The following is a 16,460-nucleotide window of genomic DNA, read 5'->3' on the forward strand; positions in this document are numbered from 1 at the left end:
AACCTAAACTTCCCCCACTGCAACTTGAGACCATTGCTCCTTGTTCTGTCATCTGCCACCACCGAGAACAGCCGAGCTCCATCCTCTTTGGAACCCCCCTTCAGGTAGTTGAAGGCTGCTATCAAATCCCCCCTCACGCTTCTCTTCTGTAGACTAAATAAGCCCAGTTCACTCAGCCACAATCAGATCATGTTACACTGGGGTTTTACAGGGAGCAAGTGGGGGAGGACACAACTCAAATTTCAAAGCAAAATAAGCTCAGTCTACTTCCATTACCCTATAGGACCTTGCACCCTGTGTTTTAATGGCAAAAGCCAATTCCTGTACTGTATCCAACATCAGAAAGGACTATAGGCCTGGTCCAAAACCCATTGAAAGACTCCCATATATTTCAATGGGCTTTGGATCAGGGCCTATGTAAGCCTAAGTGTGGGATCCAAAAGTAATTCACCTTCAGGGCAGCGGGGCCAGTTAACTGGTCAAGACTTACCCAGAACAGCCCAAGGACTTTAAGTACACCAGGGCTGAGCCTCGATGGATCCAGCAGGCCTCAGTATCTATCAGAACAAATTTAAGTGCCCTGGTAGTGCCCAAATCAGCCCTGTGCTAACTCTCATAACCGGAAATCAGATTAAATGGATAGGATTAGACTACAAAATCTTTGGGGCCAGGATTGTCTTTCTAGCACCAGTCTCAATGGGGCCCCAGTCTGGATCAGGGCCTTCCAGGAAATCGCATATTACAGAAGAAATAGCAGTAATCACTAATGTGGAACTGGCTTTCAGAATTCCACCACCAGGGAGCCTGGTTTTCAAAAGTCAGTGCAACCCGTGAATCCATGTGACTTTAACAGTGAGTGTGAACAGACGGTTCAGTAAGACTTCCCGAGTTCTGTAGCTTTTCATGTTGCCCGCTGTAAAGCTGTGCGTTAAGCGGCACAAGCCATGTCTGTATTGTACACTGAGTGATGCAGTATCTATTGTGCAGGGGAGTTACTAGAACTACTGTCCACGCATAGTTACCCCCATGGCCGGAGCACCTGGAAAGCCCTGACTTCCCTGTAAGAAAAGAGTAAATACATAAAGTTAAAAGTTAGAAAATTAAATGCTTTTATGCTTAAAAAACCTAAAGCATCATTTCTTAAAGCAGCCCCCAGCTCAGGCACAGAAGGACAGAAGTAAAACATTAGGATGATGCTTAGGGCCCTACCAAATTCATGGTCCATTTTGGTCAATTTCAGGGTCATAGGATTGTAAAAATTGTAAATTTCATGATTTCAGCTATTTAAATCTGAAATTTCATGGTGTTGTAACTGTAGAGGTCCTGACCCAAAAGGGGATTATGGGGGGGTCACAAAGTTATTGTAGGGGGGCTGTGGTATTGCCACCCTTACTTCTGCACTGCCTTCAGAGCTGGTCTCCCCCATGAAATCTGTATAATATAGGATAAATGTATACAAAAGACCAGATTTCATGGTCTGTGATGCATTTTTCATGGCCGGGAATTTGGTAGGGCCCTAATGATGCTGTCTGTCTTTCATTGGCCCAATGACCCGTCGTTGTCATTATGAATGACAGTGATGACTAAGAATGGTCAGTGGCACAGGGAAAGAGTGAGAGATGTACACTATTGGCTGGGGTTTGGGCATTCACTTGGGATGTGGGAGACCAAGTTCAAGTCCCCGCTCCAGTTACTGTTTACACTAAGTGGAACAGGTTGCGAGAGCTCGACCGCAGAATAGCCCATGGCCCAGTCACCTGAGAGGTGGGAGACCCAAGTACAAGTGCCTTCCCCACAACAGGCAGAGGGGGGAATTGAACCAGGGTTTCCTACATCCCAGGTAAGCACCCCTAGCTACTGCGCTAAAGGAGACCCCACCACGACTCATTTTGTGAATCTAGTTCTTTTAAAATGCCAGAAACAAAACATTTTTGTTCGACTCAAAATAGATTTTTTTCCCCTAGTTGATGAAATTTTTTGCAGTTTTCCGATTCAGTTTGACCCAAAATGAATTTAACAAAAATTCTGGGGTTGCCAGTGAACTGAAAAATCAGTTATTCCCCCTGCCCTGCTTGGAACACGATGTTCCAGAAGAGAGGAAACTTGTAAAGGGAGCTAAACACAGTCACTATTTTAAGGTTGTTATCTGATTATCAGGAGTCCTGACTCCTGTTCTTTGCCTTGGCTCCTCGATCTAAACGACCCCCCCACCCCCCGTCGCCTCACGTATTACTTACTTGGTCTCCTTTCTGCCCCACCATTCCTGGAAGACCCTGTAAAACATCAAAGGAACATTTCCAACAGGTTAAAAATACTTCAGTTGTTTAATTCTGGGGTCCCAAAGGGACCACATTGTACAGCAGGGACAACGGCAGTGTCAAGTTGGGTCTTCATGGCGCATTTAGCCGTTGGCTTCTTTGATAAGACTGCCCCCAAAAGGGAGTTAAATGTGATGATGATTTTAATGCCATGAAAACTCGTCCATTAGGGAGTGGAACGAGGTCACCAGAGCCTGGCACATAGGCTACCCCTCAGCCATCAGATGGGAACATTGATCGTGAACCTGGGCCCAATTTGAATAGGGCGACCTAGAAGCGATAAACTCTATGTCCCACTACCAGGCTTTTCAACACAAGCCCAGACCCATGCCATGGACTAGCTCTTCTTCAGGGACCTCCAACCAGATCCACACATACATACAAATCTCACTAGAAATTCTGTTCTCATGAGATTTCCCGCCCAATTTTTAACTGACAGAAGTTTGAATACAAGACCAGAAGGCACCCATACCAGCCCCCACTCTAAGGGCTTTTGGGTGCGAGAGAGAGATCTGCCAGTCACTAGGAAACCTAAATCAAACTCTGAGACACCCAAATCTCACCACGTCATTGCCATTCCAGGAGGCTAAAAGGGGATGGGGCTAGTCTTCAACCTGAATGCAGCTAGGTGACCAGATGTCCCGATTTTATAGGGACAGTCCCAATATTTGGGGCTTTTTCTTATATAGGTTCCAATTACCCCCCACTCCCAGTCCCAATTTTTCACACTTGCTATCTGGTCACCCTAAATGCACCCATTGCAGACTCACGTTAATGAAGAGCCTGATTCTCATTAATACCATGTTTCTTTCACACCATTCTGGCAGGTAAAAGGCCCACTTTAATGCTCCTTTAACCAGAGTGGCATAAAGGGATATTCATGTAAATGAGAGCCAGGTTGAGCATCTCTAGCAACGGGAGATGCCAAACAGAGACTACAATGTTTGCAAGAGCTGTTGAAAGTGGCTCCAAAGGCACCGCAACATCTAGAAAGAGCTGGCTCTGTGATGGTCTCGTCAAGAAAGGGTTTGGGATGGTTCCATTTGTTACAGGCAGGCTCATTCTGACAGCAGCTTGTCAAGCAACTTGATTGACTTACAGCAATTCCTTGAAGTCCCTTCGGCCCCATTTCTCCAGGCTCCCCCTGCAAGCGACAGAAAATACATAGGGATATTAGATGCATAATTGTTGCCAGAACTGACCAATGGTCCACCTACTTCAGCGTCCAATCTCTGACAGAGCCTGATGCTCAAAACTGCAGAGGAAGTCACCTGCAGGGGAGATATCTTCCTGTCCCCAGCTGGTGATGAGCCCATGTCCTGAAGCATGAGGATTGGTAACTTATTTTTATCCTAACGGCAAATGCTAATAAAAAGGTCCAATTTTATTTTGATCCTTGATTTAATAATTAAATGAAAATTCAGAAGAAATGTGCCTTGGGGATCTGTAAAACAACGAATATGCATGGGAAATATTCCTCAAAAGAAAACTGAATACACATTCAACAGGCTAAGACCCCTCAGATATTGGGCTCAATTCTGCTGCCAACCACACTGGTTTTAGCCCAGTGTAACTCCACCAACTTTATCTTTAATCTATACCAGTATAACCAAGAGCAAATCAGGCTTATTCTCTCTCTCCTCTCCTATATCCAAGCATCATTTATTTCTATCAGTTTAAGGACCCCTCTCACCTTCTCCCCTTTGACACCTGCTTGGCCTTTTTTACCCTGGAAAATGAAAGATGCTTTTGTTAAGACAAAGATCCATTTGCAAAGAAATATCAACCCACGAACATGCAAGCCCTGCACTCTGCAGGAGAAAGAGCTTTGGATATTCCTTCTCCAGGAGTTTGCAAAGCAAGAGGACAAATATCTTTGCTTTCATATCAATAGACTTTGCATTCATATATTGCCCTTCAGGTGAGGATTTCAAAGAGCAGGACAAATAATAATTAATTCTCACAATATTGTGTGTATTATGGTAACACCAGCTGAGATTGGGGTCCCATTTTACCGGGGTAGTTTGGGCTCTAAATTCACTGAATTTTTTTGTTAAACTTTGATTTTGGTTCACATGCAAAGGGCAAGTTAGAGATGGCTGTTTGCATGTGCAAATACCCGGTTCCCATGCCTTGTTATAAACATGCACATGCATTTTTCCACATGCAAGCGGGGCTTGGCCCTCATTATTGTGTGTTGAAGGGACAGTTCTTTAGAAAGCAAGTTCTCCATTAGCTAGACAAGATGGTCTGAAGTGAGTCATCTGTCCATCTCCCAGAGCCGCTGCTCTGCAGAATCCTCTCCAAGCAATAAGCCACTTGATGCTGGAGAGGCACGGAAGAGAAACAGTGATAAGAAGATGGAATTAGTCAGACCTGACCATTGGCCAGTTAGGTTCGGTATCCTGCCCACAGCAGTGGCTGTTGTCCCATGCTTCAGGGGGAGGGCAACTGCTCGCTCAATCGTGCATTTAGCTACTCGTTCAGTGCTACATGTAGGGGCCGGGAGATCTTCCCAGCCCATGGAGGTGACCACTTCATGCCCCTACATTTGATTATCTTTCACATACCTAAGCCACTCTCGGGGCTTTTTTGTTACATCAAAAAAATCACAGGATTTGACTCCCTGATCCTTGTCCAGCAGTGACTGTCACAGGCTGATGCATCAACATTTTCCTCGCCCTCGGGCGGCAAAATCCTCCCCACTGTCCCCGAGTCACTTCCCCAACAATCATTGCCACCCATTTGTGAGGGGCCCGTCTCATGGACACTTTGTACACAGTAGGGCTGCTTACCAGCAGGTCAGGGTCCTGTACCAGATATGGACTGGCTACAGAACTCCGTTCTCAGGGCGAGACACACCAGATGTGTTCACTAGAAGATCCTTTAATGCATTGCCAGCAATGGCGGAGGTTAGCTTTAAAAAGGTATGTTGCCTTGTGGCTGAACAGTATAATACAGTTTAATATGCCTTTCCAGACACCTTTCACCTTGCCAGCCTCCACCAGGAACTAGGGTTGCCAACTTTCTAATCGCACAAAACCAAACACCCCTGCCTTGCCCCCTGCCCCCTGCCCCGAGGCCCCTCCCCTTCTCTGAGGTGCAGCCCCCACTTGCTCCATCCCCCCTCCCTCCGTCGCTTGCTCTCCTCCACCCTCACTCACTTTCACCAGGATGGGGCAGGGGGGTTGGGGTGTGAGTGCTCTGGCTGGGGGTGCGGACTCAGGTGAGACCAGGGATGAAGGGTTTGGGGTGCAAGAGGGGGCTCCTGGCTGGGGCTGAGGGGGTTCAGAATGTGAGAAGGGGTGAGAGCTCTGGCTGGGGGTGTTGGGTCTGTGATGGGGCCAGAAATGAGGGGTTCAGGGTGCAAGAAGGGGCTCTGGGCTGTGGTGCAGGGGGGTGAGGGCTCCATCTGGGGGTGTGGGCTCTGGGGTGAGGCCAGAGATGAGGGATTTGGAGTGCAGGAGGGGGCTCAGGGCTGGGGCAGAGTGTTGGGGGGGGGAGTGCGGGCTCTGGGAGTGAGTTTGGGTGCGGGAGGGGACTCCAGGCAGGGGGTTGGAGTGCGTGATGGGGTTCAGGGTACATGGTCCCGCCAGTGCTTACTGTGGCTCCCAGGAAGCAGCTGCCAGGTTCCTGCAGCCCCATGGAGCATGGGCAGCCATGGACAGGAGGCTCCGTGCGCTGCTCTTGCACCCACAGATGCCACCCTCACAGTTCCCATTGGTCGCGGTTCCTGGCCAATGGGAGCTGCGGAGCCGGCACTCAGGGCGGGGATAGCGCATGGAGCCTCCCTGGCCGCCCATAGGCCTAGGGGCCGCAAGGACCTGGCAGTCGCTTCCAGAAGCCGCACAGAGCTATGGCAGGCAGGGAGCCGGCCTTAGCCCCGCTGCGCTGCTGACCGGACTTTTAACGGATCAGTTGGCGGTGCCAACCGGAGCCACCAGGGTCCCTTTTCAACGGGGCGTTCCGGTCAAAAACCGGACGCCTGGTAACCCTACCAGGAACCTAGGAATTCCCAGGCTGGATCAGAGCAGAGACCACCAGATGTTTCAGAGGAAGGCGTTCAAACCGGACATTAGGAAGATGTCGGCTAATCTGTCCCGCACTTTCAGATTCATCCTAATCCCTAATAGTTAGAGGTTAAGACTTGAAGCATGAGTTTTAATCTGTCTTCAAGAATGGATGGATGTTAGCATTAACTACTGCAACTCTGGATATTCTGGCTAGCCATATAAATGGGAACATAGGACACAGGACTCGAAGGGATCGCTGTGTCACTGAGTCCAATCCCCTGTTATCACAGGAAGCCACGTCATATAGTCCCATTCATAAATGTATCAAGCTCCATCTTAAAACTACTTAGGTTGTTTGTCCCCCACTACTCCTATGGGGAGGCTGTTCCAGAACTTTACTCTTCTGATGGGTAGAAGCCTCCTTCTAGTTTCCAGCCTAAATTTATTCATGACCAGTTTCTACCCATCCAGTCTTTTTTTTTTAAGTCTTGCTGGATTCTTGGCCTCAATGTCATCCTGTGGTAGGGAGTTCCACTGTCTAATTATGCCTTGTGTGAAGAAGGATTTCCTTTCACAGGTTTTGAATTTGGGGTAGTGTCATTGTATTCTATGCCACAAGTGATGTCCGTCCACCTTCCCCGTCAGAAGACCACCACCCATTTCCAACCACCCTAGCACAGGTTCAACTTGGATGAGTGTTTTTAATACCCGCCTTTTGTCCTTGTGCTCCGGGTGGTCCCATTTCCCCCTGAAAAACAGAGAGAGAACACAGCTCAGACTCTAGGACTCATTGCTGGCTCCTGTCCTCTTCATCATCATCACCATTCTTCAGTGTTTCTCTCCTTTTTCAACCCCAGCAGCAGTGCATGAGTTTCAACCACACCTCTCCATTGTGATCCAGCTATTTACAAAGGGCTGATTTCAGCAACGCCCGTCCCTCGCCTATCAGATTGTCACCTCCAACAGTTTGCTAAATCCAGTTCCATCAAACAGTGAAGACACAGGCGTCTTGCAAGGACAGAGCAATTCTTACCAGGTGTTTAGGGGCAAAGGGCAGGATGCCGGAAGCCCAAGTGGGATTTTTGTGCCACAAGTCCAGCTGCACAGGAACTCCAGGCACTGCCTGGCACAGCAGGGATTTGGGGGTAGAGCTGCTGGACCTGCCACCAACCATTTCCCTTGGCAGAGGGGGAGGCCAGGTGCTGCACGGGCTGCAGTGGACACTGTGGAACAGCTCCACTTCTGTTCCATGGCCTAGGTGCCTTCCCTCTCTACAGCCCCACTGGAACACCCCAGAGCACAGGCCGTGAGGCTCAGGCTTCTCATTGGGACCAGTGTTTGGGCGTTAATGCCGTGCAGGTCAGATGCTAATTGGATCAGACTGACTCCTCCCCAAGCTGGAACCCCGCAGCCACATGGTGCTCACAGCCAGGTGAAATTCTCTCCTACCTCTGAGAAAATAACGTCCAGTCCAAGTCCGACAAATGAGGTTGCATCTACACTGGGCTTTGCTGCCAAACACCTGGCTATTGCTGGTTTAGTTCTACTGCAGTAGCCATATTGGGCACCAAGGTTCCCAGTACTGATGGTGTTTAAATCACTGAGTCCTCCCACCCTAATGAGAGAAGGTCTAAACACCATGATAAAAATGCTGGTGGCCACTGACACCTTGTCTGCACTAACCTGCCCACGAGAGCTGGTGGAAAAAAGGAGGAGGTTCCACAGAACATTTTGACAAAAATGGAGGGGGAAAAATACATATTTCAGTTTTTGGCAGAAATTTGAATATAGGGCTACATCTCCCATGACACACCATGATCTCCCCTTTTGGAGACAGGAGGCAGTACATCATGGGAGTCCCTGGCCATGGTGCTTCTTGGGAGATGTAGTCACTCTGGGGAGCTCAGCCCATAGAGGAGAATGGGGACATGAGGCAAGTAAACTATAACTCCCATGAGGCAACGTGGCAGCATGTCCAATTTGAAATATTTCCGTTTCGGCCAAAATATTTAGGTTTTCTGACTGAAAAATATAGAAATTTTTGTGTGAAAGCAGATAAATATTGCTCAGAGGTCTAGCATGAGTATATCTAGGCAAGTTGGGAATCACACCCCTAGCTTCAAGTATGGACATAACCTGTGATCATCTAGTCTGACCTTCTGCATAATCCAGGCCATAGAACTACAAGGACAGATTTAGTTTTTTGGTTCTATCTGTTAATAACTACATCTGGAGTGTTGAAGGAAAAGGGGAGGGACAGAGGTTGCCTATTGCACATGTACAAACCTGGTTGCAAAGATTAAACATACCTTTCCTCCTTCTGCTCCCTTAAAGCCAGGTGTGCCTGGAATGCCGATCCCTGCCTCCCCCTGAAAAGCAAACACAGCCTAAGTGAAGGTAACGCTCCATAAGGAGAAGAGAGACAAGAGAAGAGAGAAGAACTGTAACTGAAATCAGTCCTATCTACAGCAGCGTCTCTGAACTCCCACTGGGGGTCAGCAATTTAGTGCAGGACCATTTTGTCTGGAGAAGTGTGTGGTGATGTAGCCTCAGCATTACAGGGTTGTATTTATAAGGTCGACCTAAGTTGCCTGGAAAGGGAGACAAGTTAAGAAAAGGACTGTAGAGGTTTCAGGTGAGATGTGAAAGAGGATGGGGATAAAGGAGGCAGGGACACCAAAGGAGGCCATCCTGTGGGAGAGGAGAAGGCCCTGGCATCTACACTGGCCAAACCATGCAGATGCACAGAGAGGAGAGGAGTCAGAGGAACAGGGAAGGCTGGCTAGACGGACAATGTCTATTCTGTTCCATGATATTGGCTGCAGCAAGTCCATGGAGCAGGGGAGACATGGTAACGCTTCTCCATCCTCTTCGCACTTGGTACATCCTGCCATTACGGCAACACAGCTATTTCTGTCCCCTCTGGGCAGATGAAAAGTAAAGACATATTACATGAGTAATGACCTTTTCTCCCCTTGGCCCGGGAATTCCAGGAGCACCATCCAGCCCGAGGGGGCCAGGCAAACCGGCTTTCCCCTGCGAAAGAGGAAGAGAATTTGGTTCAATGCAGTGCCTGTCACACCCAAGGCATTTAGGGCTAGTGCCAAGCCACGTGATAAAAATGAGGTCCCACAGAGTGCTGGGAATTAGCTCATTCAGCATCTTAGCCAGCGAATGCCGGTGCCCTCCACAGAGGGGAGTGTGACACTACCCAGAGGCACCTCACTCTTTGGCTTTCTCCGCTACCTCCAGCTTTTGGGCCTCTCTCTTGGCCAGCTCCAACTGCTGCTTCTCATGTTCCATGAGCACTGCTCTTATCCCCTCGTAGTTTTGACTGCAGCTTCCAGGCCACGGTCAGCACAGAGGTTTTCTAACTCTAGTTTGGGAAGTTTAGCATATGTCTCCAGCTTACTCATCCTGCTTTTCCCTTTGTTCTAGTTCCCTTACTGAAAATAAACGGAAAACAAGAAACCGTCACCTTTTTCTTCACCCGTTCCCAACCTTCTCACCTTGGACTCTTAGTATCTATGCTATCTGGTGAATAAATTCCGGGAGCGTGACCCATGGCTAACCAGCAAACAGGGTGTAGATCCTGCTGACTACGCTTCCATGACATTTCCCAGGCATCCCAGGATGCATTGCTCTCCACCCCACCCTAAGCAACAGCCTGCGTCTGACAGGCTCCGTCTGGCCCAAAGCGACTATTGGCGAAAGTTCAGCACCAGTCTGTACTCACGGTCTCTCCCGCATCTCCTTTGTCGCCCTTGGCGCCGCTTTTCCCTCGAGGCCCCTGTATAATGCATGAGAGACTCTGACCGCCTAGAACACCACTGCATGTTTCCAGGAGCCGCCCTCAGTATCCATCATATGTTCAGTGATTAATGCTCATGCATTAAAGAACCTTTTGGATACAATGGCCCCCCAGAAACCCCTGCAGCCTGCCACAGGACACAAGCTGCCGCAGAGACCAGCGGTACAGGGGAGAATCATACTCGACATAGTGTGTTATTGTGGCCAGTGATGGTCGGAGGCCTATGCTACTTGGGCAGCTCCCTCCCTGCATCATACAGACACACCTACTCCTGACTGGTAGCCATAGCAACACTACTAGCACCACCAGACAGATCAGGGATCAGGGGGGAGGGGCATAGGGAGAGGGGAGGGAACCAAAAGAAGGAAATGTCTCTTCTTGGATAGGTCCCCAGGCTGAGCATCACTGGGGCATGTATTCAATCCATTAGGCAGCTTAAAAATAAAATGCAGGGCCATCAGTCAGTTGCTGAGACAGACAGACATGTGGCATGCAGTCTGGTTGAAGCCATGTTGGTCCCAGGATGAGAGAGACAAGGTGGGTGAGGCAATGTCTTTTATTGGACCACCCTCTATTGGAGAGAGTGACAAGCTTTCGAGCTGCACAGAGCTTTCCTCAGGTCTGACAGACACACAGACACACAGAGGGGATGAAACTAGGAGTAAATCTCATCTACTTACTCTATGACCTGCGTCTCCAGGCTCGCCCTGAAACAGAGGACAGAGAATGATACAGCCTCAGAACAAGACAGGAGCGATCTTGTTTCCTTCTCAGGGCCCCCTCTCTTTCTGCTGGAACCTCCTCTCGAAGATCTACGCAATCCGGGCTGCAGTCTGCCCCACTGGGAACGTTCTGCCCCACGCGTGTGAGGGGAGCCACCTCCCATGTTTGCACCCAGGCAAGATGCTGCAGGATTCACCGCTTGGCTTGTGCTCTCCTGCTGTTTCAAAGCAGGTGCCAGGACTACTTTTTTGTTTCCTTCTGCAAATTCAGTACTGGGGCTGACAGTCCCAAAGGCCGAAGCCTTCTACCCCCAGGACAAGTATAGCTGCCATACGAGCTTCCGCTACACTGCGCAGCCCAGAGGCCTCCACCCCGGAGAGCCAACTTGGAGGCCACCTCTTGGGCTGAGAGGGGAGTTCAAGTCCCACTCCGCCATTGTCCTCTGCTCAAACTGTCTAGGAGGTGGCTGGGTAGGGAGGCAACTATTGACAACTGGGCTGCACACACTGCAAGCCGGGCTTCAATATTTCACCTCAACCACGGAACCACCCCCAGACGGTAACAACTTTCACTCACTCCTATCCCAGGCTGCTTTCAAACTGGCCCCCTAGGTCCTCTAAAACTGCGGTTGGACCCCATTGTCTTGTGATGAGAGGTCAGGCTACAGAGAGGGGCCTGATCCTGCACTCACAGACGTCACCAGTAAAGCCCCATTGGCGTCAATGGCACAGGGTTAATTTGCAGATGTCTAGGAGGCCTGACCCCTCGCTGTGTGATAGAATGTGGATTCCCCCTGCCTTGACAAGGGTAACTCCGCTAGTTACCCCGCATTGAGCACACGCCCCCAGGTGTCTATAGCGTAGCAAGGCAGACGAATGGCTAGTTCACAGTCACACACACCTTCACAGACATCCCAGGCGGTCCCTGTGGCCCTGGCGGTCCTGCTGCTCCAGGAACTCCCGGCTGCCCTTTCTGCCCCTGAAATGATTCAAGCCAAACATTTGAGAGACACAAGCTCTACCCCAGTGACCTTTACTCCCACTCCTAGTGAAGCTGAGCAGCATAGGAGCCTAGGGTAAGTGCCCCGTGTCACTCAGTGGGGACCACTATGGCCAATCACTGAGCTGCATGGAGAGACACTGAAGGAAAGAAATTCATAACCCTGCTCTCAAGAGGACAGAGGATGGCTGCAGTGTAAAGAGAGGATGAGGGTACAGCAGGAAACACTGAGCGGGCACAAGATTATTTAGAACATACGTTGAGATCCATGCACCCAGCACTGAAATGCTGCCACCTCTGGGGTGAAAGGCAGCAGCTGGTTAATAGCGCACAACACTGCCAGCAGCTCAGGCCAGGACAGGAAGGAGGATTTTGTATCTCATTGAAATGACAAGGGGGGACTTTAAGAAGCCAGAGAGCAGTTAGCCAAACTGTACTTCATCAGGATGTGGGGGTTAACAACCCTAATCTTACACAATGCCCCATGAGAGCCTTAACGCCCGCACGTGGCCAGGTCCACATCCAGCAGCACAGTGCCCTCTAGTGCTAACTCAAAGGAAAGAGCTCTGCCTCCCAAGTCACCAGCACCTGTACAGTAGACTCCCAGGGAAAGGAAAGCACTGACCTAGCCGGCTCGTATGTTGCAACCCTTTCTCCCTCAGTGCACCTATTTTGATCCTAAGCTACCTGGTGTAGGGTCTGTCTTGTGCTATATATGCATGTACAGTGACTAGCACAATCCTAATAGAGACCCCTTGGCCGCTATTAGACTACAGATAATACTAAAGGCCTGGCAGCCCCGCTTGTGCCATCTATGGTGACCATACACCATTTGGAGACACCGCCAGTAGAAGGGAGGGGGTTATACCAGATGTCATGTGTTTACTCACAGGAGAGCCTGGTTGTCCGTTTCGGCCAGGGATCACTTCCACCCCTCCCAGCACGTAGCCCGGTTCCCCCTGCACAACAGGAAGCAGCACACTCAGCAGCTGACTGGGGTGTCAGGAAGTTTTTCTGCTCAGATTTCCATCTGAGGAAACCCTGAGAACTTGCTCTGTACACAATACACACTGCAACCCGTAGGGCCAGATTCCCAGCTGGGGTAGGTCCCCAGGGTTCCATTGACTTCAATGGAACTTCACCCATTCATGCCAGCTGAGGAGCTGGTCCCGACTTCCTCGCTCTTCAGTCAGTTAGTCTATTGCTCCAGAGGCTGTTAGACAGGCAGACAGGCGTATAAACAATCATCCCCAAAGGACAGGGCTGATACAGACGTTACTAGATACAGACTGGCTAACCTAGGGAGGAGGGCTTTAAACTCGGTTTAATGGGGGCAGGAGATAAAAGCACACAGGTAAGTCAAAAGCATGGAGATCTGGGAGAAGGGTTATAATCTGGCTAGAGCATGGGCCATTATAGCAGGGATAAGGGAGAGACAAGCGAGAACATAGGGGGAAATCAAATCCGTAAGTGAGATGTCTGTATACGAATGCGAGAAGATGGGGAATAAGCAGGAAGAACCAGAAATGCTAGTTCGTAAACACAACTATGACATAATTGGCATCACAGAGACCTGGTAGGAAAATACACATGACTGAGATATTGGTATAGAAGGGTACAGCTTGCTCAGGAAGGACAGGCAGGGAAAAAATGGAGGAGGTGTTGCCTTATATATCAAAAATGTACACACTTGGACTGAGGTTGAGATGAAAATAGGAGACAGACTTGTTGAAAGTCTCTGGGTAAGGATAAAAGAGGTAAAAAAACAAGAGTGATGTCATGGTAGGGGGCTACTGCAAGCTACCAAGGATGAGGGAGACAAATTGTTCTCCTTAACCTCTGAGGATAGGACAAGAAGCAATGGGCTTAAATTGCAGCAAGGGAGGTTTAGGTTGAACATTAGGAAAAACTTCCTAACCGTCAGGGTTGTTAAGCACTAGAATAAATTGCCTAGGGAGGTGGTGGAATCTCCATCATTGGAGATTTTTAAGAGCAGGTTAGACAAACACCTGTGAGGGATGGACTAGATCAGGGGTCGGCAAACTTTGGCACCCGGCATGTCAGAGTAAAGCCACTGGCGGGCCGGGCCGGTTTGTTTATCTGGAGTGTCTGCAGGCACGGAGCCCCGCAGCTCCCACTGGCCACGGTTCGCTGTTCCCAGCCAATGGGAGCTGCGGGAAGCAATGGCTAGCACATCCCTCGGCCCACGCCGCTTCTCGCAGCTCCCATTGGCCAGGAACAGCGAACCGCAGCCAGTGGGAACTGAGGGGCACCGTGCCTGTGGATGCTCCAGATAAACAAACTGTCCCGGCCTGCCAGCGGCTTTACCCTGACGGGCCAGGTGCCAAAGGTTGCCGACCCCTGGACTAGATAATACTTAGTCCTGCCATGAGTCGGGACTGGACAAAAAGACATTTCAAGGTTCCTTCTAGTCCTACGATTCTACGGTTGAGAGGTGATGCTCAAAAAAATGCAGACCGACCCATTAAGCAGAGTGCTAGATTCCTTGTGAAATTATTGAGCCGAGTGAGATTAATCAGGGATTTGTATTAATGCCTGTGCAGTCCTCTCCCATTGACTCTGGTAGGACTTAACCTTCACTAAAGACTCAGCTTGGACACACAGAGTCTAAAGCCTCTGTGGGATTTATCTGAATCAGTTTTACAAACCTGCCAGGAGGTCTGCATTGCCCTCCAATGCCCGCATACAATGCGCACCGGGAGCTGTCCGTGGGTACCAAGACAACTGACCTTCCCCAATGTTACACTGCGTCTGGTGCCGTTCATTTTATAGATTGTACCTCCTGGACAGCCATGCTTCCCTTACCATTGACAGCAACTCACTGCTGACATTACGGCTGCACACCATGGTCACTGGGAATTTCACAGCCTCAGCAGAGATGGTACTCGGACCTCCTGTTCCTAGTGTACAGGCCCCTAACCCTTGAGCTGGAGGAGAATCTCCATCAGCTGCCAGCCGTATAGGGCCAGTGACATGCACTTCAGAAGTTCTGATTCTATCCAGTAGAGGGCAGTGAGACATACACACCTTAATAGGAGGGCAGTGTATTACAATGGCTTTTTCTATTGAAACATGTAAAGTGAACTCACTCTGTCTCCTTTCGGCCCCGTTGGCCCTGGATATCCAGGAGGTCCCTGGAATTTAAAATAAATCATGCAGAGTTAAACAACAGAGAGAAACCGGCTCACAATCATTGCCAACCTGCAATTCCTTAGGTGAGGTGATCATTTATAAACCCAAGGCTGTCAGTGCCATTCTGTTGGATCCTAAACTATAAACCCATCTCCACTAGATGACAAATTTTTGTTGGCCCACTGAGTGATAACTTAAACAGGTTCCAATGGGTAGGGTTCCTTCCTTTGTGGTACCAACATCAATAGGAGTCACGTACCCACTAATTTAGTGTATTACATGTCTCCCTCTAGTGGCTGATGCACATAAGATAAGAGCTTACTACTGCTACCAGCTACTGAAGTTACTCCTTTTGCTCAAGCAGTTGAAAGCCACGCTCTTAGCATTGTAGCTCACATGTTCAGTCCCCACTCATGACCTATGATGGGTGGTGGGTTATTGTATACACACTCTACAGGGACAACATGACCCCTCTGAATGGAGTCAGGTGGGTGTTCGTTTGCAATGGTGGTTTCTGTGACTGGGCCCCCTGTGATGCACTAGACTTACACAGCAGGGCTTGGGCTGGGGATCTGAACCCTTGAGCCAAAGGGAGAGCTCCAGTAGTTGGCTGTTATCCTCCCCGGAGTCAGCCACTAGCAGGAGACATTATCGCAAGCACTTAGCCAATGTGGTATCATAACCACTGAGCTCCAGCGAGTGTGAGTGGACGCTACATGTCAGTGCAGGTGAGGCTAAGTCACAGGCATTGCCCTCTGCACTGAGTGGTAGAAAGTCTGTGCAATGCTCCCTAGGGACAGAAAGATGGACACAGCCTCAGGCGCGATCCCGCTCAACCTGATGAGGCACTTGGCTGTATGCGTCTCTCACTGGCCTCGTTTCGGCTGCAGGGCAGGAGTCATTTGGCCCCGGCAGTCCCCAATAAATGCAAAATCGGGTTCCTTGGGGCTCCCCGACTGGCTCAGCACGACTGACTTGGCCGTTGCCCGTGCAACCGTCCACGCCCACACGGTGCAGGATCCAGCGAGGGTTATTTGGGTTTCTGAGTTTCTGAGACCTTGCTGGTTGGGAATACTTACGAGATCGCCTTGGATACCACGGAGCCCCTGTAAATTGAGGGAGAGAAAAATAGATGTTCAAACACCGGAAAAGGGGTTTTCCTCCCTTTATTAATGCCAGCGTTGACAGTGCTCATTAATCCAGATATTACCATCAGCCCAGGGGAGCCAGGGGGGCCCACTCGCCCAGGTCGACCTGGTAGTCCGGGAATTCCATCTTTCCCAGGGAGCCCCTAAATACAAGGAAAGTAACAAGGTCAGAGACAGGGGCATAGCTTGGGTGGTGTTCCAAGCCTCCAATAACTCTGGTCAACACTTTTTTGGGCAGTGATGGGAGAGGATGTTCTAACAGCACTGGCTTCCCTTTCCCTAGAAAAACACATCA

The 16,460-nt window shown here is 49.7% G+C and overlaps 1 protein-coding gene across 1 annotated transcript in view; it reads right to left on the reverse strand.

The window, feature by feature from the left end:
* The window catches only part of LOC128830334 (collagen alpha-1(VII) chain-like), a 181,470-nt gene that overhangs the window by 82,762 nt on the left and 82,248 nt on the right, over nt 1–16,460 (reverse strand). Inside the window, exons 31-44 of the mRNA XM_054016154.1 lie at nt 16,228–16,308; nt 16,097–16,123; nt 14,975–15,019; nt 12,755–12,823; nt 11,766–11,843; nt 10,823–10,849; nt 10,068–10,121; nt 9,296–9,367; nt 8,641–8,700; nt 7,044–7,079; nt 4,012–4,047; nt 3,418–3,462; nt 2,238–2,273; nt 1,023–1,058 (exon numbers count right to left, since the gene is read on the reverse strand). Of these exons, the coding sequence (XP_053872129.1) occupies nt 1,023–1,058; nt 2,238–2,273; nt 3,418–3,462; nt 4,012–4,047; nt 7,044–7,079; nt 8,641–8,700; nt 9,296–9,367; nt 10,068–10,121; nt 10,823–10,849; nt 11,766–11,843; nt 12,755–12,823; nt 14,975–15,019; nt 16,097–16,123; nt 16,228–16,308 (702 nt within the window). The remainder of the gene's footprint in view (nt 1–1,022; nt 1,059–2,237; nt 2,274–3,417; nt 3,463–4,011; nt 4,048–7,043; nt 7,080–8,640; nt 8,701–9,295; nt 9,368–10,067; nt 10,122–10,822; nt 10,850–11,765; nt 11,844–12,754; nt 12,824–14,974; nt 15,020–16,096; nt 16,124–16,227; nt 16,309–16,460) is intronic.

This window comes from Malaclemys terrapin, chromosome 1 (genome assembly GCF_027887155.1).
Source record: "Malaclemys terrapin pileata isolate rMalTer1 chromosome 1, rMalTer1.hap1, whole genome shotgun sequence".
NCBI classification, from domain to species: domain Eukaryota; kingdom Metazoa; phylum Chordata; order Testudines; family Emydidae; genus Malaclemys; species Malaclemys terrapin.